We start from the raw sequence: 22067 nt of genomic DNA, 5'->3' as shown, positions 1-22067 counted from the left end.
ATTAAAATGGGTAACAAATAAAATATAATTATAATACTGATTAAATCCAAACAATTAGTTAACTATTTGAAAATAAAACTAAAAACAAAATGAAATTATCAAAATAAAATAAACAAACATTTTTTCTTATGGTTCAAATACAAATTTTATTTGTCCAGAGAAAGTGAAATAATAGTGACAATAAAAAAAGAAAAGTGAACATGTCAAATGCAAATTTGAGCTATAAAACCCGACCAAAAAAGAGTGGATTTGAATTCATATATAAGTTGTACTAAAAAGAAAGTTAAAAATGAAAAAAATGAAAAAAAATTAAATAATAATAATAAAAAAAGTAAAAAAAGATACAAAAAAATAAGTGAAGATGAAAAAAATAATGAAATAGAAAAAAAATAAATAATAAGTAGGAGAAATAATGTACCATTAAATTAAGAGAAAATATAAATTAAAGAGTGATTTATATATATATATTTTTATCTATATAATAATAAAGATACTTTCCACCTTACAGATTTTAGATGAAAGTCGTATCTTACGGAAAGCTTTCAAAATTAGGGAAGGACTGAAAATTTTGCCAAAATCTGATATTAAGAAAAGTATTTTTATTTCTTAGCCTCCCACGTCAGATTTCCCTCCCTCTATTGTGTTCCTAAACTGCCACATATTCGATCGAATCTAAGTTGGGTGGGCCCCAGCAATTTGTGGTCAAGAGAGAGCGAGTATTATATATTATTCCTACTCGCCAACTTAAGCCGCAAAAATTAAAATACTGACTTTTTAGTTTTTAGTGCACCAAATGGTTCCAAAAAGCCAAAGCCAAGCTGATAGAGATGGAAGTAATTCTTATCATTAATTTTACTTATTTTAGTTCATAATCCAATCTTCAACTTAAAAAAAGGGTAATTAATATTTTAACTATTAAGTCACGTTCAAATTCAGGATAAAAAAAAATTTTAGTGGTTTAAACCGTGCAACTAATATTTTGTTATTGCTTTTTGTCTTAAATTTTTTAGAAATATAAATGTTTGGTCTGAACATCTATAAAATTCTATCTCAAAATTAATTGACAGTTAGAGAAATAATCCGTATGTCTAAACTGCTTGTGATCCTATTTTTTTTTCTCTCATTTTAGAGATACATTCCTAAATTTGTGCATAAATTTTAAAACACAGAAAATAAATTTTCTTTTTTTTTTCATTTCTATTTTTTTAATAAGACAATTATTTTATTTTATTTAATAATAAAATGCATAATAAGTATTAAAAAATAAAGACATTAGAAAATTTAATTTAAAAAAATAATTTTTATTATGTAAGACTATTTTCCAAACGTATCTCTATTGAGAAAGAAACCATTACCAATCCAAGTACTACTTTTCTTTCTCAAAATAGAGAAAATAAAAACCCAAAAAAATAAATAATAAACAACAGCGATAGATGAAAACTGAAATAAATGAATAGAACTGCGTGGGGCCGAGCGAGAAACATCCGAGTCATCGGTGGTCCCCACCACAAAGTGGTCGCGAGCCACAAGATAATACGTTACCTTTTACCAGCCACTAAATCCCCGCCACGTGGCCGAAACAGGATTCTGACCCCCCGTCTCCTCCTCCAAGTATGAAAAAGTAAAGAGCTCTCACACACGGAACACTCCAAGAGAAGAGCGATGCTGAAGACGGAAATCGAGTGCGGCGGCGGCGGCGGATGGGGGCTAATTTGCGAGGCGTGCGAGCGAGCTGCGGCGGTTGTGATCTGCAAGGCGGACGCGGCGTCGCTGTGCGGCGCGTGCGACGAGGAGATCCACTCGGCGAACCCACTGGCGCGGCGCCACCTCCGGGTGCGGCTCCCTGCGGCGGAGGAGGAGGAGGAAGCGGCGTCGTGGCTGGTGCTCAACAAGAACGAGAGGCAGAGCCTGTTCGGGGGATCGGAGGAGGAGGAGTTAGAAGATGGAGATGAAGAGGAGGAGTATTTGAAGTTGGTGGAGCTGGATGAGGAGTTCAAGGACGGTGGTTATGGCGGCGGAGGAGACGACAGCGTGGTGCCGGTTCCGCTCGATCAGTTGCACTTCCAGCACCACGGTTACGACATGTTCTCCGCCGAACCCGAGTTTCACTCCTTCACTAACGCCGCCTTCCTCACCCACCACTCCGTAATCTCTCCCATCCCTCTTTTATTTTGTCTCTCTACTCTCAAGATACTGTATTTTGAAAAAGTTACCATTTTTATTTATGTTTACAGAATTTTAACTCAAAATTTATACCGATGGAGTTCTTTACTATAAATTTATGACTGCATTTTAAATAATTTAGGATTTGTTCGAGAACATTTATGTTTATGTTTCTTTGTTCAGCATAAAGAAAATGAATTGTATGATATCAATTGAGTGTCATAAAACAATCATTTTATTTGTGTTTTGGAACAAATTGGAAACCGGAAGAAAATGTATGAGTTGTTTAAAAAATCTCTATACAATTTTGAGAATGTTTATCAAGAAACATAGTTGCAAAATATTTAGATTTCTTAAAAAGATTGAAAACGAGAATGTTACCAAACGAATCCTTAATAAGTCGTATTCAAATTATGATGAAAGTAAAATAAGATGACTTTGAAAATCAAGAATCTAAAAGGATTACTTTTTAAGTAGGGTGAGTAGAACAAAATAGAATTTAAACTTTGTAATCTTTATTATATTTTTGACAAGTATAAAAGAAGAAGAGAGATTTTTTATTTTTCTAAGTTACTTTTCAAGTTCTAAGTTTTTTTTTTTTTAAGGAAATCTAAGTATTGTTTATGTCCTTAATTTCATTATTTTAATGTTGTCACCACCAAATGTTTAAATTCCTAGACTCGTCATATAATATTTAAATAATTTAGTTTATCTGCTGAGCATTGATTAGATACAAAATTAAAATTTTTAAAATTTGTTTCAGACCATAAATTATTTCCCCCAAAAATTCTGAATCCAAACGGTGTGAATCAGGTGTCAGTGTCGTCAATGGAGGTGGGCGTGGTGCCGGATTCAACGACGACAACCGTGAGCGACATGTCGATTATTTCCAACGCGCGGCCGCCAAAAGGGACGATCGACCTGTTCTCCGGCACGGCGGCGATTCAGCTGAGTCCGACGGACAGAGAAGCCCGAGTTCTCCGCTACAGAGAGAAGAAGAAGACCAGAAAATTCGAGAAGACGATCCGATACGCCTCCAGAAAGGCCTACGCCGAGACCCGGCCCAGAATCAAGGGCCGGTTCGCCAAACGAACCGATGTCCAGGTCCAACTGGACCGGAAATTCTCCTCCAAACGAACCGATGCTGGGTATGGGATTGTGCCTTCCTTTTGAAGAACAAAGCTGGTTTAAGTTTAAGTACTAAATTACTAATTATAGTTAATTAAATTTTAACTGTTTCGAATATAGAATAATATTTTGCCTTGAATTGTATATTAATTTTTGTAATTATTTATACCGTTCAGTCTTGTTCATTTGTTGAAACTTTGCTCCTGAATATATGTTTGTAATATTTTTTTTCCAATTTATTTTTCTTATCAACTTTTAATTTGATATTCAACAATCCAATATTAGAATCTTTATTAAAATAAATGAGATGAATGGTCTTACCCATTCATATGGTAGTTGTGTTGGCCTAAAGGTAATTCGATGATTAAGACATCAATAATGTTTCTTATGAGTTGAAGACTTGAATTCCTTGTCTGCTGAAAAAACCATAGGAGTAATATGAGAATGAAATTTTAAAATGACATGCCTTGGTTCGAATCCTGGGCCTGGGGTGTTACAAATGGTATTAGAGTGGAATCTCTCTTAGTACGATGTGATTCGGGGACGAATCAAGGCGGAAGCTGGTGGGCATGTAACACCGGAGTAGAGGGGAGGGGTACATGAACCGATGCCACATCTGAATGAGAGAGATCCTGAGATCTTGAGAGAATGGTCAAAAAATGCTTAAAAGAATTGATAGTCACTGTGTATACTAACAATGTGCACATTTCTTTTCGGTAATTCAAAATGAGTATCAATTTAGAAAAAGAGATGATATACGATTAATCAATTGAAGGCACTAGTAAGGACACAATCACATTAAAAATGAGGAGGAACTTTATAATGAAAATAAAGGGCTCTTGTGCAATATTGAGAATATGTTGGTATTTGCTTTCCACCATAAAATTTTGTCTAGGATTGCCAAAACAAAAGAATTGATGAACAACACTTTACTTATGATCGAAAAGAAAGTATCAAATGCAAGTTTAGACACATCATCAGATGAATCCTGTTAGAAAACAAAAACTTTAATATAGGATCAATGCATGGGAGTAGGCTAAAGAACTATAAGTTATTATTTCGAATTACCTTGATCCATGAGTAGAGATTCCAAATTCCTGTAGCAATATCTATGTGGTTTGGGTCTTCCTCAACTATGCAGCTTTAGACCAAAGATAAGCAATAGTCTCTATTAGATGGAGAATAAGAGACGAAAGGAGCATAGTTGATTCTAGGGTTTCCCATAATCCCCTGGATCAACCAGCTGTTATCTGCCCAGCGGGCCACACCAAGGAAGTTTATGCGTCCTAATTAGACTACTTATTTTTTCCAGGAATAGTAGTACATTTAATTTATCATAATTTGTTACCCATTTAATGGAAATTAATTCCAACACATCCAAGTAAATTATGTATACTAGAGTTGGAAAATAAGAATGATTGGGATAGTTACAAATGAAAAAAGGACCCCAAATATCTGCATTACTAAAAAAAAAGTTAACTAAGGATATTTTTAAAATGTAACATACCTTCTCAAACATACCTTATGTTATCCCATGAAATGAGATTGATTTAGCATCTTCTCGCTACAAGAATTTCAATCTTTGGCAACGACCGTAAAATTCATCGTCATTTTCGAAAATTCAGACTTTCGACGATGAAAATTATTTTCGTTGTCGAAAGTTCCATTTGACGATGAACATTTTACGGTCATCGCCAAAGATTGGAGGAGTTTGGATCACTGATAGGCTTTTTTTCGACGGCGAATGAAGTTTTCGTTGGCGAAAGTTCCCTTCGACGACAACGAGAGAAAAAGTGATCTCTTACTTATTCTTGGTCAAAAATTGAGTGAAAAGCATGCTAAACATATAGTTTTAGTGACTTTCTTGTAGAAAAGTTGAGTTTTGATTTATTTTGCATTTATCTTATTTCTTTTACTCAGTTAAAACGTTTATTGTTGCTCCTTGTTTTGAAGCTTAAGGATTTGGGAAAGAAAAAAGGTATGCTAGAGTGTTGTTGATGCAGCATCATGTAGCATTAGGGACGTTCACGAATTGAGTTAATCATTTCAATTTTATTTTAATCACATTTTTTTTCCTCATTTTACTATGACATGTTAAGAAGTGGATAAAAAAAGAGAAAAAATAAAATAAAATAAAAGAGGAGTAAAGACTTTGGGCCATGAAAAGGCCCCAACTTTAGTTGTCCTATTTCTGTCTTCACATATATATATGTTGCTATTATATTTTTGTGCGGTGGCCGTGGAAAATAAAAAGTACCGTTTGCAGCAGGTTTTTGGGTGATTTTACAGCAATTTCGTGACAGCGTTCGGGTTGTTGGCTGTAGAAAGGACAAATCGAGATCGATATTTTGGTATAATTTGTTCTCGATTATTCTGTGAGTTTTTCATTACTAAGAAATTGTATTAGATTGCTTAGAACCTACGAGGTTTTTGTTGGGGCTTATAGAGATATTTTGGAGGAGAGTTTATTGTAATCCAATTCTTGACAATACTCACATCTAAGAGTGGAAAATTAGTTAGTGAACCAGTATAATTTCTTCACCTGTGTCGTATTCTTGTGTTTTACAATTTCTTCCTTATTTGCATATTGTGGTGTGTGTTTGGATATTCCTATGGAAGGAGAAATTATTCATGGTCATTAACTTCCCAACATGATACTCCGCTCATAAAATTTCTAGAAATGTAGCCAATAAATTGTATAAAAGAGTTTCTATTTGGTATAAAAATTTAGGTTATAATTTCGCAAACAGGGATCACAATGATAACTTTTTAAAAATATATAGACCCAAAATATACGTTTTAGGAGTATAGAAACTAAAATGAAGAAAAGTTGAAAGTAGGGTTAAAAAACAAACTAAAATCAAGAGTTAGATAACTAAAATAACATTTAAACCTAAACATATTAAAATAATAATAAAAGGAGTGGTAACTGGGAAATACTTTCTCAATCTCTATCACTAAAATTAATTAATTGAGAAAAAAAAAAACTACTCTCTCTGTGGGACATTTTATGTTGATAAAGCCCCATATTACAAAGTTTAATGTAATAATGTCGTATCCTTGAGTAGTGGAAGCTTTATGTAATCCCATTATTGATGGAATCTTGACTGTATTTCACGAATTTATTAATTTTGATTTGTTCACTGGTGAGATGAAAATTTATTAATTTTGATTTGTTAGATTGGTGGATTAAAATCCTATAATTTGGTACGTTGGATAATATTTTGTTTCTTGTTTCTTCGATTCTTATGGTTTTAAAAGTATAAAACATTTGATAACTATCATTATTTCTCATTTTAACAACAAAATTAACTTTTCCTTATTTATTGTTCATGTTTTTAATTTCTTACAAAAACATGAATAAAAAATTATTTTATCATTTTTTATTTATAAAATACATAATAGATATTAAAATATAAAATTTGAAAATTTAATTTGTTTAATTTAAGATTTTAAATACCGAAAAATAAAAAACAATTATCAAATATATTTATTATTTTTTTAAATAAGAAACAGATTATTAAACACGATTCTATTTTAATTTATTAAAAAAAGAGAAACAAAATAATAAGATATAAGAAACAAAATTATTTTAATGACTAGTGTTGACTTTTCTATTAGCTATTTAATTTTAAAATTGAATTCATTTTGGTACAAATACCCAACCTACTACATATAGATATAACTTTAATTTAAATCTTTTTTTAATGAGTATAATCTATGTGATTATTATAAGCTTGTTTACCAATTCCTTTCTTTCGTAGAAACCAAGATATCTACATATATAACTTAGTTAAACAAAAGAAATGTTATGGTTTCCAAAAATAGAATACTAAAGACAAAATTAGTTTGTTTTTTCAAAATTTGCTATGATTTCAAAAGGAAAAAAAAAAGTTTTTCTTTAGGGAAAAAAAAAGTTCTATCATGAACCCTTTATTTTTTAAAATATATAATAAAATTATTGTGTCCTATATATATGGCCTTTAATAATGAAAGCTCCTTCCTTTATTCCCATAGTAAAGGATATTATTATTATTATTATTATTATTATATATTATTATTATATATTATTATTATTATTTATTTATTTATTTTTTTGAAAGTTGGTGCTTTATTTTTGGTTGATGTCTACACTCTCCCTAACTTGACCAACATTTTACCTTGTAAATGATTTTGTCTCAAAAGCAATTTCCAAGGCTCCCAAAAGACTCCCTCTTCCATTGGACTTCACAAATCACCTAGCTAGTTAATTACTTAGCTTCAAGGTTAAAAATAACTTAAAATAAAATAAAATTTTCATACCTTACTAAAAATAATATTCAAATAGATTATGTTTCTTGATCGAGGGAGAGAAGATTCGAATCTCTAACTTATAAAAAGAGACAATATAATAAATAATACTTAACTATTTGTCTAGATCATCGTATCAACTGATTTTATTAAAAAAAAAACTGATTTGAATTAATTTAGGCCTTGTTTATAATCATTTTATTATTTATTTTATATTTTTAAGAATTAAAACATTACTTTCACCTCTACTTGTAACTATATCATTTTTTAAATATTTTCAATTCAAATATGTTCAGTTGAAAACTTAAAGATATAAAACTAAAAGCGAAATAGTTATCAAACGTATAGCATATCATTTTTAAAAATTACTTCTATATATCTGATCAAGCACGTTAAAAAAGTTTCAAAAACTTCACGGATCAAAGTGTATATATTACATATGTACCCATCAAATTTACCATCAAAATTTGCTAAGAAAATGATGAGGAGAGATCACATGAAAAACCCTCACAAACAGATCACAAATAACACCCCAAAAAGGGAAAGAAGTATCAAAAGAGAAGAAGAAGAAGAAAACCAGAAGCTTTACAGAGTCACACCGTTGTGTGCTTGGCAAAGAAGGTAGGGTTATCATCTCCAGCCATGATGACAACAATCGTTGGGTTGGAATCCTCGTCGTGGCAACGGGGGGCAGCGTTGTCGGGCTTTTGTTCGGGTTCGGCATCGGGGTCGGAATGAGAGGAGGAATGCAAGTAGGAGCAAGAGAGGACGAGTAATGCCATGGCGATGAGGCCCAGAACGAGGGCCAAGCCAGTGAAGAGATAAGGGATTGGGGAGTGCCAGTTTCCAAAACCTGCTTCTATGGCGGATGTGGAGTTTCTTGGAGTTGTTGTTGAAGTTGCAGGCCTCATTTTTTTCTCTCTTTTTGTGAATTGGGATTTGGTGTCTATGTTTTCATTCTGCAAAATTTGGCATCATTTAGGCTTCCATCATGGTTGTATTTATAGCAACTCAATTATTTGGTGGATTTTACCCATATGCCCCTTTTAAGCCATCCACATGGATGAATGAGTAACTCCAACTTAGCTCAACAATTATGCCATGAGTAACATTTTATAGAGGTTTAAGATGTGCGAGTTTGGCTTCTATTAAATCTTGATCCATATTTCGGATTTCGGGAGGAGTTGTCGAGCCTGAGTTTAATTGGAGAACCAAGCGAGCTTGAATACTCCCATTTTCAACATAATTTTCAAAGTTTCATATCGGCTAGATAAGGAGAAGATCATGAATATAGAATCGAGAGACGACATCTCAGTTGATTTTAGTCTTTTTAGGTGAAAAAAAAAGTGTTTTAAGTCCCGAGTGGGCGATATCAAGAGTCATTCAAATCCACCATCTTCAAAGAGTTTGCTAATAAAATGATTGAGCTACCTTCACGTTGATACCAATTAATTAAGGGGTGGGGATCATATGGATTCGATGGTTTCGTATGTGTCTAAAGACACTTTTAAAATCTAGATTTAAATGTTATTTTGGTCCTGTGCTATTTTATCTTTATACTTCTAAAACGTTGATTTTAATCTATGTATTTTAGTCTCGTCATTTTTTATTTATAACAATTTCAATCTGACACTATATTCAATAAATTATTTTTCAAATGTAGTGGTAATTTTGTATTAAAGGATTTTCGTTGTATATATAATTTGTGGTCAAATTTGACAAAACTAGATCAAAATGAACACTTTTTAAAAAAGTATAGAGACCAAAATGGTCAATTATTTGAAAGTATATATATAGACCAAAAAAATGAACAAAAATTAAATGTACTAAAATGATATTTTGAAAGTGAAATAAATCAAATCTAAAAGAATACCTCGACCAAAATAGTATTTAAGAGGTACTTAAAAATCGTATTTCTCAAACACAATCCAAATGATCATATGCATATTGATAAAGAATAGATAAAATTTTAATCTGATTTATTATCTGTGTAATGCTATATTTTCATAATAAGATGTTGAGCATGCTACGAGCAGGTTAACTAAGGATTAGTAAATTTTTTTTTTTTTTTTTAAGTAAGACTTCCTTATATATTTGTAATGATATATATTCTTTAAAAAAAAAGGTGAAATTTATAAACCAGAAGGTGGTTTAATCATGCAAATAGTGAATCTAGTTATTTTCAAGTGAAGGGTATTTTTGGAAATAAGAATTAAATACAAAAGTATACATGAATTCTTGATGAAGATACCAAAAAAGAGGGGAAAAAAAAGTTAAAGACGACAGTCTCACACTGATTGCTTTAGCTTATCCTTACTTTATGAAATTAAAAAAGGGCCCACAAATTTGTTTATTTAATTCATTGATTAATTAATTAGAAATGGTACTCCAATTTGAGACAAATGCTTTATTATTATTATTATTATTATTTTTGAAGTTTATTTTCCTCATTTAATCCATCAGATGGAAGATTTAAAATAACAAGCAAACTCCCCTTTTTTCCTTCAAGAATTAAAGATTCTTTTTCTTTTCCTTTTGTTTTTTGAGGAAAAAGAAAAATGCTTTTAAGCATGACACAAGGACTTGCAAAGTTCATATAATTTAGGTCCTTTGTAAGAAATTTCTAAGGACTAAAATAATGGTATCAAATAATTTAGCAGTTTCATGAGGTATAGGCGTTTGAATCCCTTTCCATTCATTTGTACTATATATTAGTCGAGGATTTTGAAGATCTTCCAACAGTTTAGAACCCAAAATTTAATTTTGTTTGATTCGAGAACAAGTTCATCGACAATGAAATTTCTCGAGAGAGTTATATTTACAATTTCTTTTATAAACATAATATCAATAAAATATTTTTAAAAGATTAATCTAACCAACTAAATTTAAATGAGTTTTAGACCTCCTTTGGATTATATTATTCCTTCATTCTCAATCTTTAGAAACATATCCTAAAAATGAATTAAGGTTTCGTGTTCAAAGATGGTAATCCTTTTTTCCTTTTTTATATATGAAGATGGTAAAAAAAATTTCTATTAAAATTTTGATGGAAATATTTATAGAATGTCAATATTAATAGATATTTTTAGAAATATTATAAAAAAAATCGTAAGAAATATTTAAATTAACATATGAGCATTTCACCATTTTTAAATAAGTTAAAAACGATTAATATTAAATTCAAATCTATATTTTTTTAAAAGAATATTATGTTTATATTAGTGATGTTTTGTTGGTATTTTCCTTGTTTTTTGTTTTCAGAAACACAAAGTTTGATAACTGTTCATATTTTTCATTTTTTATCTTTAAGAAATGTTTGAACAACAAAATCAAGTTTCTTGTTTCTAGTTCTCATTTCCAGTTGTTTTCACAGTATAAACATAAATATTACCTTATCATTCTTGACTTATAAAATGCATAATAAATATTAAAAAAGTAAATATAACATAACAATTTAATATTTGATTAAAAACTAATTTTTATATTATAAAAAAATTTATTTATTTTACTTAAAATTGTAATGAGCGAAAACAAGAAATGGTTAACAAATATATTTATATTTCTTTTTTAAATAGAAAGAAGATACAAGAAACAAGAATCACAGTTATCAAACACCATTTTTATTTATTAAAAAAAATGAAAAAGGTATCAAATAAGTCCTTATCCATTCACAAGAGAAACACAATAATGTTCTTAACTCCTTATATACTATTATTAGACAAACAAAAAACTTAGAATCATTGAGAAGTAGAGAGTTTGCATTAGGGGAAACAGGAAAATTAATTAATAAATGGAGAATATAGTGTATTGGGTAGTAGTAAAAAGTTGTGATCATATATTATAATTACTTTATATTCAAATTGGATGGGAGAGTGGAAAATGTGTCAGCAGGCACAAATTAAGAGTGTTTCAATTATTTATGTGGGCGCAAATGGGATAAGAAAATGGTGGATATACACCAAGTGAAAATTGTTGGCCAACATATATAGTTTTTTAATATAATGTTTTTCTTTGATATCTTTTTTTAATATAATGTTGGATATGAAGAGAGAGAGAGAGAGGTTTGGTAGTAAAAGAAGGGTGGAGAGTGGGTGAAGGGGGAGTAGATTTTTGGAAAATTTTGTCCACTAAAAGTTGAACATCATCATCTTGTATTGGGAAGATGAATTTGGAGGCATATCCAATTTAGCCCTTTCAAATTTTCATACTGGTACGTAATTTGGATTCTATTTCTTGTTTTGATATTCCTGGAATCAAATCGATTCAATGAGTATTGTGTTTGGCATAATTCTATTTAAAATCTTAACTTGTGGTAAAATTAAAACATGTAAAATATAAAAAAGGTGAAAAATAGAAAAGAAGTACCAAAGAGTCTTTGTAGTCTAGTTGGCCGAACTATCGAGGCAAGTTAGAGCAACAACCTATAGCATAGTCAACTTGGCCGCCTATTAATTCAAGCTCGCCACTCAAATCCACCTAAGCTACAAATGACTTAACCACGTTCTAAAAATGAAGGGAGGGGTATAGAAGAACCTAGAGATAGGCGAATTCCAATATTATGACAATTTTCTTAAAAATGAGTCACGTATGTCTGACCACTAGAACCCTATAATACTTGCTTTCTTTGTTGTTTAGATTCAATGATGATTTAACATAGTATCAGAAAAAAAAAGTTATTGTGTTCGAACTCCTGTAATGTTATATCCTCTCAAATTGATATTTATTGTCACTTTGTTTGGATTTTGTACAAATTTCAAGCCCACAAATAAAACAGGAGTGTCAAAAATTGATAAAAGGTTAAATTTACTACAACTCACCCACTTAAAACTTTTGGACCGATGTGGTGATTTAGCTCAATCGATTAATATGTATAGACAATCTTTTAAAGCTAATCACATGACGCTTGATGTCTAAGAAGATGCCTCAAACATAAACTTGTTCATGATACTTGTTGGCTAAAGGCACATGGCCTAGGATGTAAATAAGGTACACCTCTGCTAAGCATACTCAGCTTGAAACCTTATCTTTTAACTCCATACGTATAATAGCATGTTTTAACCCCCAACATTATCATGATACAACTTCGTCAAAACACAAGCCTAAATAGAATAAAAATGCCACCTAAAATGAAAATCAAAATATGTCAGGGACATACAGACTCACATATTTCTATAATAGTTTGATATTGTTTGTGTTGATGTAAAAATATGTCCAAATGTCCTGGAGCGATCTGTGTTGGGCCTTAGCAAGTTGTTGTGGAGCGAGCTGAGTAGGAAATGTCTCCCTAGCGAACTGAAGTGTAGCAAGCTCGAGAGGGAAGACCTCTCGACCTAGCTGACACGAAGCGAGTTGGAGAAGGAAGACCTGCAAAAATAGGTAAGGCACTTCGACGCTTAAGTTAGTATATGTTCGAGCTGGGCAGATCAACTTTGGACATATTTGCATACCTTATGGGGTGGAGTGGTGGTGTATTTATGAGGGATGAGAGGGTAGTTACCTATCCCATCAACTGTAGGATTGTTCCAAGGTTGTTTAACCACTCTTTACTGTTAAACAAGATTGTCGGATATTACAACTTGAGGGGCTTGAGCTCGATGATAGATGAGTCTAACAGCTTGGCAGTAGATGAGCTTAGGAGAGCTCGACTGTGGATAAGCCTAATAGTTCGACCGTAGATGATCTTGGGAGTTCGACCGTAGTTGAGCTTATGAGCTCTTCTGTAGATGAGTTTAAGAGCTCTTATGTAGATGAGCCTGGGAGCTTGGCGGTATATGAGCTTAGGAGCTCTTTCTAGAGGAGCTTAAGAGCTTTTCCATATAGTAGCTTAAGAGCTATTCAGTAGATGAGCTTGGGAGCTCGGCAGTAGATGAGCTTAGTAGCTCTTCCGTAGATGAGTTTAGGAGCTCGGCCATATCTTGCCACGTGGTAGGTCATAAAATTTTCCCCCAACAGTCCGCTTTGGTGACAACTCTCAAAACTTTGCTTTTGATTACACCCAAAAGGCCTTTGATCAAGTAGTCAATCATCCGTCCAACTTTTATCCAGGCCAATTTCTCTTTTCCCAAGCATCTCGTCTATCTATTAAATCAACTAAACCATAGATCATACCATGACTATCATCTTCCAAGGCTCACCAGTTCTTTGTTCGGCATCTGAGGATTCTACCGATACGGCTAAGTCAGGGGCATGACTCTTATACCACTTGTTAGAGACATGAAGGGATGGAATCCAAAGCGGAAGCGATTTATCGCTTGTGATTCAACTCGAATTAGAAATTAAACGTTATCGGTTTTTGAAAAACATAACCATTCTATTTACATGTAGAGTTTAAGCCTCTTGGGGAAGAAACAAACTTACATTTGAAGATCGTTGACAAAAGTTCTTCCCCAAGCACAGATCTTATGGTAGCACGAACCAACGAACACAAATGCACGAACCCAAAGCTTGGACACTACCACCACGTTACCTTGCTATTCTCTTTAGGATCAAGAACAAGATTGTGAGATCCTTCCTGGCAAGAAAACAAAAGGGAGTTGAGTTTTAGATTGTAAGAGAGAGATGTCACTTTCTTGGGAGAAAATCACCAACCAAAAGCACAGGGAATCCATGTGTTCTAAAACAAATGAGAGGGAGGAGGGGGAGGGAGGGGAGAGAGGGAGTAACCCCCACTCTCCAAAGCTTTGGTAAAATATATTAAGTAATTATATTAATTAAATTAATTAATATAATATATATTTAATTTAATAAATAAATTAAATAATTAATTAAATTAAAACTATTTTAATTTAATTAATAATTAATTAAATCTTAATTAATTAATTAAATCATATTTAATTAAATCAATAAATATTTGAATCATATTCAAATACAAATTTCCCTCCTAACCTATAATATTTAATATGAATCCAATTCACATTAAACTTTAATTTATAGTATTAATATGAATCCTATTCATATTATTCTCTCATGACATATAGTTTTATAATGTATCATCATACGATATTATATTAAATTGTATCATACACAATTAACTCAAATTACTTTAATTAAATTTGAACAATTCAAATTCCTTCCAAGATTTAATGTTCTTAATTACCCTTTACGAGCTAGCAATGAGACCTAATGGACCTATAGAACAGAAGCTCCAACGTTACGAGATTAATCAATTAAACTCATTAACCACCTTAATCAACAACGTTAACTACTGGTTACTCCACTAAAAACCCGCAGCTGAACTCTTCTCACTATAGAATATTTCTGTGTCTACGAATATTGACCATTAATGGCAAGCCAATCTTTCACGAGTATTCGTAACCACAGATGGGTCAAATTACCGTTTTACCTCTGTGTTACATCATGTACTTTAAGTACCATTCATCCTCTAATGAACAACTCGGTTATGGTCCGACCAATAACCGGAAGTTCCTCTCGGACCATTGAGAGGGTGGGGCCCCTTGTTCAAGTTCCAGAGTCAGCACTAAAGGAAACACTCATCTACTCCCCTAAAGTGAGGGAGGAGTGAACCATCTTGTAAAGTTATGTTTCCAACTCCCCACTCAGTCTCGTCCCCAAAATGGTGGGAATGTTGAGTCGGCAACTCGGGCCACTCTCACCCATACAGATCAAAGGACGAGCTCTTACGAGCAGGAGTTTATAACTCACTCAGGATTGTGAATAAGTTGCATGGTCATCCTATGAAATAGTAATCTGTTAGTCAACGACATTACATCTAAAGATTGGCTATTTCATGGTCTGATCTTATACAAACTCATTGTATAGGATACCCCTACTTGCATGTCTAAACATGAACGACCTGGATCGGGTCGTCTATAACATTTACAAAGTGAGCCGTATTCATAGTGTTGTCAGGATAAGGTACCCAAACTTATCCATATACTGTAGACCTTTTAGATTATTCCCGGGACATTATCCACTTGTATATCGATGGTATATCAAATATATACCCAGTATATATAATATCCCGGTTACATTATAATAACCTTGGATGTTTAGTTTATTGGATTTAGCATGCAATGCTATGAATTCAACAACAAATTGATTGAATAAAACTTTATTGAATATAAATTTGTTTTTACATAAATACAAACTACGAGTTTATGGCAACACACCCAACAAAATGGTCCCACCACACGTTTCCACAGTAGTAAGATATATTGTTTGCTTTGAGCATAGTCTTCACAGTTTTGCTTCTCATTTTATCTCATACCAATAAAAGTGTTGTCCTATACTTATATACCCATGATCTTCTCCCTTTTTAACCAATGTGTGAGACTTTGATATCACACTCCTTACAAACCCAACAAAATATAAAATTAATTAACTTTGTTGCCTTATTTAAAAATTTATGATCAACAAAATCTAATCATTAATTTAAATTAACACTATCAACTAATAGTCAACTTAATGTTGAGAAAATACTTACTTAGAATATTCCACTTCTATATTTATTTACAGTAAATCACAATCACACAACACATATAAGAAGTTAGAGGGAAAAACAAAAGACGATTCAAGAGATTTATACTGCTTCACTCCAACTATGGGCTACGTTCAGTCTTCCGTAACAACAGATTCTACTACGATTTTGGGATAATACAATGGGGAAATATAATAATCTCTCAAATCTAGAGGTCTTGACAAAAGTCACCTAGCTTCTAGGAACTACAACAATAGAATCCTAGGAAATTTGAATGAAAAACCTCATCAAATACCCACGAGAATATAGGTTGTCGATTATGCTCTACAATGACGGGACCTAGGACCTCGCTTCTGAAACTCTGTCAAATACCACTGCCGCTGCCCTCTAAAAATTCGTGCACCTACACATTCAGCCACCACTTTAATGTGCAACAACACATAAACAAAATCTAAACAAAAAGACTCTACCTATAGGAGGTCATATATCCTAATCCTTAAAGAAATTTGTAGTAGTGTTGGAAATCATTTTCTTCATATGACATAGGTTTTCTATTTTGGCTCAATTATCCTAACACTTAACTCAAAGTCATTTCAAACTATTTCTATTCCACCCTCGTATCACCTGCCACCTGTTGGTTTTGTAAGTGCAAACAAAGTCTCACATTGGCTAGGAAAAGAGATGATCCATGGTATATAAAGAAGGACAACATCTCCATTGTTATGAGGCATTTTGGGTGAAATCAAAAGCAAAACTGTGAGGACTATGCCCAAAACAGACAATATCATATCTCTCTCGGGGTTAGAGAGATAACACATCAAGGTGGGGTGCCGGAGCATGACAAGAGAGGTAGAACTACTCCTGTCTCCAAAAGTATTTCACTTAAAAACACTTTTATTAAAAGCCATCACAAACTCACTTTTAACCATCATCGACGGCATCGGATTTTATCCTTCCCCTCCCCATCCTACACAATGCTCGAGCAAGACTTTCCAATTGTGCACAGCGTAGGTCAAACTTAGTCGGTTGTTGTGACTGTCTGTGACGGAATTATTCACAGAATGTCATGATTGTAAGTAGTACAATCACTAAAGATTGTGTTTAGTACTGTTGTTACATACATACATATACATATATATTTCATTTTTTGTTCAATCTCATCCACTGTCTTTAACAAATGCTCGACGCTGTTACTCTATCAAATGCATCGAACAACAATAATAACTGTCGACAAGATCTTGACACCTAGATTGCCACTTTGAGGGTCAACATGTTGGTAGCCTTATTGGGTTCTCATTGGTTGTGATTTCTGATTCTCCACCAATATATTTTCTAATTTCTTCTACAAAGTATAAACTAATTAGTTTGTTCATGATAATAAAATTTAAATCTTCATTTTGTAAATAACATCGTAGAATTAAAAATTCAAATGATGCTGAGTTACGATCAAAAATATAAATATATCTAATTAACTTAAGCTAGGGGTGTGGATTTACATACGTCCTAGGGAACGAGCCCAACTTTATAATATATACAAAATATAGTACACGTTTATGAGTAAAGTTCCATGTTAGCACAACAGTTTCGCGACTATTGGTGTTTGATTCCTATTATGAGCATTTTTGTTAAAATTTTACGTACTATATATAACATATAACCAGATGAAAGAAAAACATAAACCATAAGAACTAAAATGAATCAAAACATAAACCATAAGAACTAAAATGATTAATTTAATATTGTTATTAATTTCGCAACACAAACCATAAGAACTAAAATGATTAATTTAATCTTGTTATTGATTTTTTATGTTGCATCTAATCTGCTTAAGTGATGATTAAGTGATGATTTGTTAAATGCACTACCATTGAAATTTTATAATAATGATAAAACTAACTTATGATCAAAGACACATATATCAAACCACGAGGTTTAGAGTTTGATTCCCCACCTCACATATTGAACTAAAAAAAAATGAGATAAATAACTTCAAAAGTTTTATGACTAAAATAGAATATTTGAGGATAGAAACATTAATATATATATATGTATAGTTGTTCTTATTTCAATATGTTTAATTCAAAAGTTGTTTATTAGATAAACATATACTACAATCACATAAAAAAAAACACATTTAAAATATTCGAACTAAATTTTTCAAAAAAAAAAAAATCATTATTTATTATTAAACAACTTCATAAACTCATTGATTAATGTTAAGACTTGGCGGCTCGATCATGAACTTAAATCGGTTATTTTGCCACCCACTGCCATTAATTAGTGGGAAGATGTGGAGTAGTTTTACATGGCAATAATAATAATAATAATAATAATATAAATAATCTTTTTTTTTCTTTGGTTTATTTCTTTAATAAATGTGGCAAAGTAGTCAAAGGCAAAGTGGATTTCCACATCATATTCTTTTAAACACAACTTTAATTATGATGATATATATTATATATCCAAATTGATTTCTTCTCTTTTCTCTTGTTGGGTCGTTTCTAGTTTGAATCTTAATTATAACCTGGCTATAGCACATTGATTAGCAGATTGATTAGGACATATTGTTCTTTTTAAAGTAAAATTACAAATTCGGTCCCTAACTTTTTTATTTGTATTTATTTAGTTCTTTTAGATTTTAAAGATTTTCTCTTTCAAAAAAATAAAAGAAAAACGTTTTAAAGATTTTAAACTTTTTGACTATGTTAAACAAATTATAATTGCGGTGACATGTTTTTTTTAGTACAATAATTTGAGAATATGGGAGATCGAATTTCCAACCTTTCGAAGGGAGAAGTGCATGTCAATTACTGTTCAGTTATGTTCATGTAGGCATGGTGACATGCTTAATTTGAATAAACGTTTGGATAATTTTGCATGACGTCCGTTTTTTTTTCTGTCAATGTCATGTCAAATTGTCTTAAAAAAATCATGTCAAATCAACCAACATATGTCTAATAGACATGTTACACCATTATTTAGATAACGGTGTTATGGTAGATACGAACTATATAAAAAATCACAATTTAAAGCTCAAGAATATAAATTAAAAATTTAAAGACTAAATAGGTAGGACCATCAAAGTTGAAAGACAAAAATAGATATAATCCATTAAAACTAAAATGAGTAAATTTATAATTCCGCATTCTTAGGCTAATGCAAATGTAAAAATAGTCTGATTAATTGGGCAAGTTATACCAATTTTCAACACTTCTTAAACTTAACAATTTCAAGAAAACAAATACAATTCTATTGTCATTTTTGTCTAAATATTATCAACTTCATTTCAAATATACGTTTTATAATTTGATACATATGAGAATACTTTTTCGACAAATTTTCTAATGGAGATCTATTAAAGAATAAAAATTGACACTTTTTAAAGTTTAAGAGGAAGATTATTGCAACACTCATCTATGTTTAACGTGCACAATTTGATGAAATTTAAAATTTATAGTAAAAATTGATATAGACTATCAAGTTTAAAATTAAAATTGATATTTTTCTATTATGTTTATACGAATACAGTTTCCTTTGTGCTTTTAATTTTTTTTTTTGTTCAAATTTTACATTACTTTTCCAAACATGATCGATTTAAAAAAAAAAAGTACTTACCCTCCTAAACATAGTTTTAAAATATATATTCATCTTTGTCTTAATAAATGATATTTTTACCTCCATATCATGGCTGAGTTGAATAAAATAGAAACTCAAAATTAGATCTAAAAAGTGATATATGAGATTTTTAGAACTTTAATTTTGTTTAATGTTTTTAAAGATATTAATTAATTAAAAAAAGGGGAGGAAATTACTTTTCCACATGAATAATAATGAGGTGTTACGAATAAGGCAAATTATAAGGTTTCCCAAAGGGTATGTAAATAATATTCTGATGGAACTTTCTTTAGTGGGAGACATTTATTATTATTATTTCTATGTTTTTGAATTTATCATATTAGGAGCTGATTTAACAAGTTGAAGTTAAATATCAAACTTTATCTTATACATTCTGTGGGCTTCTCCATTCTCTAGTAGGCCCCAAATTAAAGTTTTCCATTGTCAAAAATTTATAAGTTCCCTTGAATTTGACCATTTTTATTTCACTCTAATGGCTTAGATTATTCTAATTTTATGACAAGTTTTTTAGTCTCTATTGTTTAAAAATTTTAGTTCAATCTTTTACGTTTCAACGATAATCTTCTTTTGCGTTCAGTGAATTTTGAAAGCGATTGGTAATTTAGTTTATATGGCATAATATATATTTTAGGAACTAATATTTTAGAGCATGTTTGGTAACGTTCTCGTTTATTGTTTACTATTTTTTATTTTTTATTTCTAATCTTTTTTAGAACTAGAAACAAAAATATGTTTGGTAACCATTATTTATTTTGAGAAAAAAAAAAAGGTTTAATAGTCACTTTTTGTTTCTTTTTTCTATTTTTAGTTTTTCTTTTTAGTACGGATAGTGATTTGAACCCACGATCTCTTAACACGAATATATGTCATTACTCTTAACAGGGATATATGTCTTTTTACTCAGATTGATAAATTGCAAGACTACACATATACCACATAACCCAAAGTTGAAGTCTATTCAATAAAAGCACAAATAATTGTATATAACCTACAACTATCACACGACATAGCACAAAAATAGAGGCAGAAAAAACGAAACTATTTTTTGTAATTTCCAAAATTTTACCTCTTTTTTGGAAATGTTTCTTAAATTTTGGAAACAAGAAACATGATAGAGTTACCAAACATGTCTATTTCCTCAAAAAATGAGAAAGGAGAACCAGAAACAGGAAACATGAATGTTACCAAACCATCCCTTAAGGATCATTTGATAACGTTTTGTTTCTCCTTTCTTGTTTCTCATTTCCAATTTTTGAGAAATATGAGCATTTGATAACTTTTCTTTCTTTCTCATTTTCAAAAAATGTTTCTAAAATTTGGTAAAAATTTTGAAAACAATATTCTTGTTTCTAGTTCATGTTTTTTTTTCCCAAAAGATAATAATAAATACATTATTTTACCATTCTTGACTTATAAAATGCATAATAAATATTAAAAATTAAATATAACATAAAAATTTTGAATATTTAATTTAAAAAATTAATTTTCATATAAAACTTTTACTTTTTCTTAATTTAAAATTTTAAACCACAACAAACAAGAAATGGTTACCATATGTTGAGCCAAAGCCAGCATAACTCAACAACAATTTGACATATATCTCCAACCAAGAGGTTGTGAGTTTAATCTCCAACCTCACATGTTGTATTAAAAAAAAAGAAATAAATGGTTACCATACACATATGTATTTGAGAAACAAGAAACAAAAAGATAGAAACGTTGTTACCAAATGGATCATTAATTTCTTAAACAGGTAAGTCGACTCTATTTCGATTCTTGAATTTTAAAAATATATATTTTCGTCAACCTTAAATTTTAATGAAGTTTTCTATTTTGTTCTTGCCATTACTCTGTCATTAATGGTTCAACAATAGAGACGACCTAGTATCTAATATGTGTATTTTAACATGCTAAAATAGGCATATATAGAGTCACATAGGTTCGTCCAGACAAGCATTAGATGAATAGATACAATGAGATGATAGAATAATAGCAAATATCAAAGAGTTATCTTTTGAAAAGTTGGAAAATCAGAACAGACAGTTAAAAACTCTAATAACTAAAATCCGATTTAAACTCTAAAAATTTAAAACAAAAGGAAAAGTCGAGCTTTTAAAAAAGGCATTAAAAAAAAAAAAAGCAACACATTTTCTATATGATGTAAAACAGTTTGTAGGTCAATAATTATATAAATGAATACGAGGAAGATAACATTATTATCATATAGTGAAGTACAAGGAAGAAAGCATTATTTTGTTGGTAGGTTTCATTAATCATTTTCTTTCTTTTGCACTAAGGAAATGAAAGGTTGACCAAAAAAAATCTACTACACCCATTTTATTTTTATTTTTCTTTTATTGTTTTTATTTTCATTTTTTTTAATCAAAATATCAGTTTTGGTACTGTGGATAGT

At 30.9% G+C, this 22067-nt stretch overlaps 2 protein-coding genes across 2 annotated transcripts; one reads left to right on the top strand and one right to left on the bottom strand.

Moving 5' to 3' along the window:
• Positions 1-1628: 1628 nt before the first annotated feature.
• On the top strand, positions 1629-3526 carry LOC111022198 (zinc finger protein CONSTANS-LIKE 1). The gene is made up of 2 exons (XM_022299369.2): positions 1629-2145; positions 2977-3526. The coding sequence occupies exons 1-2, from the start codon at positions 1663-1665 to the stop codon at positions 3334-3336; spliced, it is 843 nt and encodes a 280-aa protein (XP_022155061.1). The 5' UTR covers positions 1629-1662; the 3' UTR covers positions 3337-3526.
• A 4648-nt stretch (positions 3527-8174) lies between these two features.
• On the bottom strand, positions 8175-8492 carry LOC111022187 (protein GLUTAMINE DUMPER 2). The gene has a single exon (XM_022299356.1). It carries the CDS (start codon positions 8490-8492, stop codon positions 8175-8177), a length of 318 nt encoding a protein of 105 aa, XP_022155048.1.
• Positions 8493-22067: the final 13575 nt, after the last annotated feature.

This window comes from Momordica charantia, assembly GCF_013281855.1.
Source record: "Momordica charantia cultivar OHB3-1 chromosome 8 unlocalized genomic scaffold, Mcharantia_2.0 BLBB01000008.1, whole genome shotgun sequence".
Classification (NCBI taxonomy): domain Eukaryota; kingdom Viridiplantae; phylum Streptophyta; class Magnoliopsida; order Cucurbitales; family Cucurbitaceae; genus Momordica; species Momordica charantia.
This window is presented reverse-complemented; position numbering and strand designations above follow the sequence as displayed.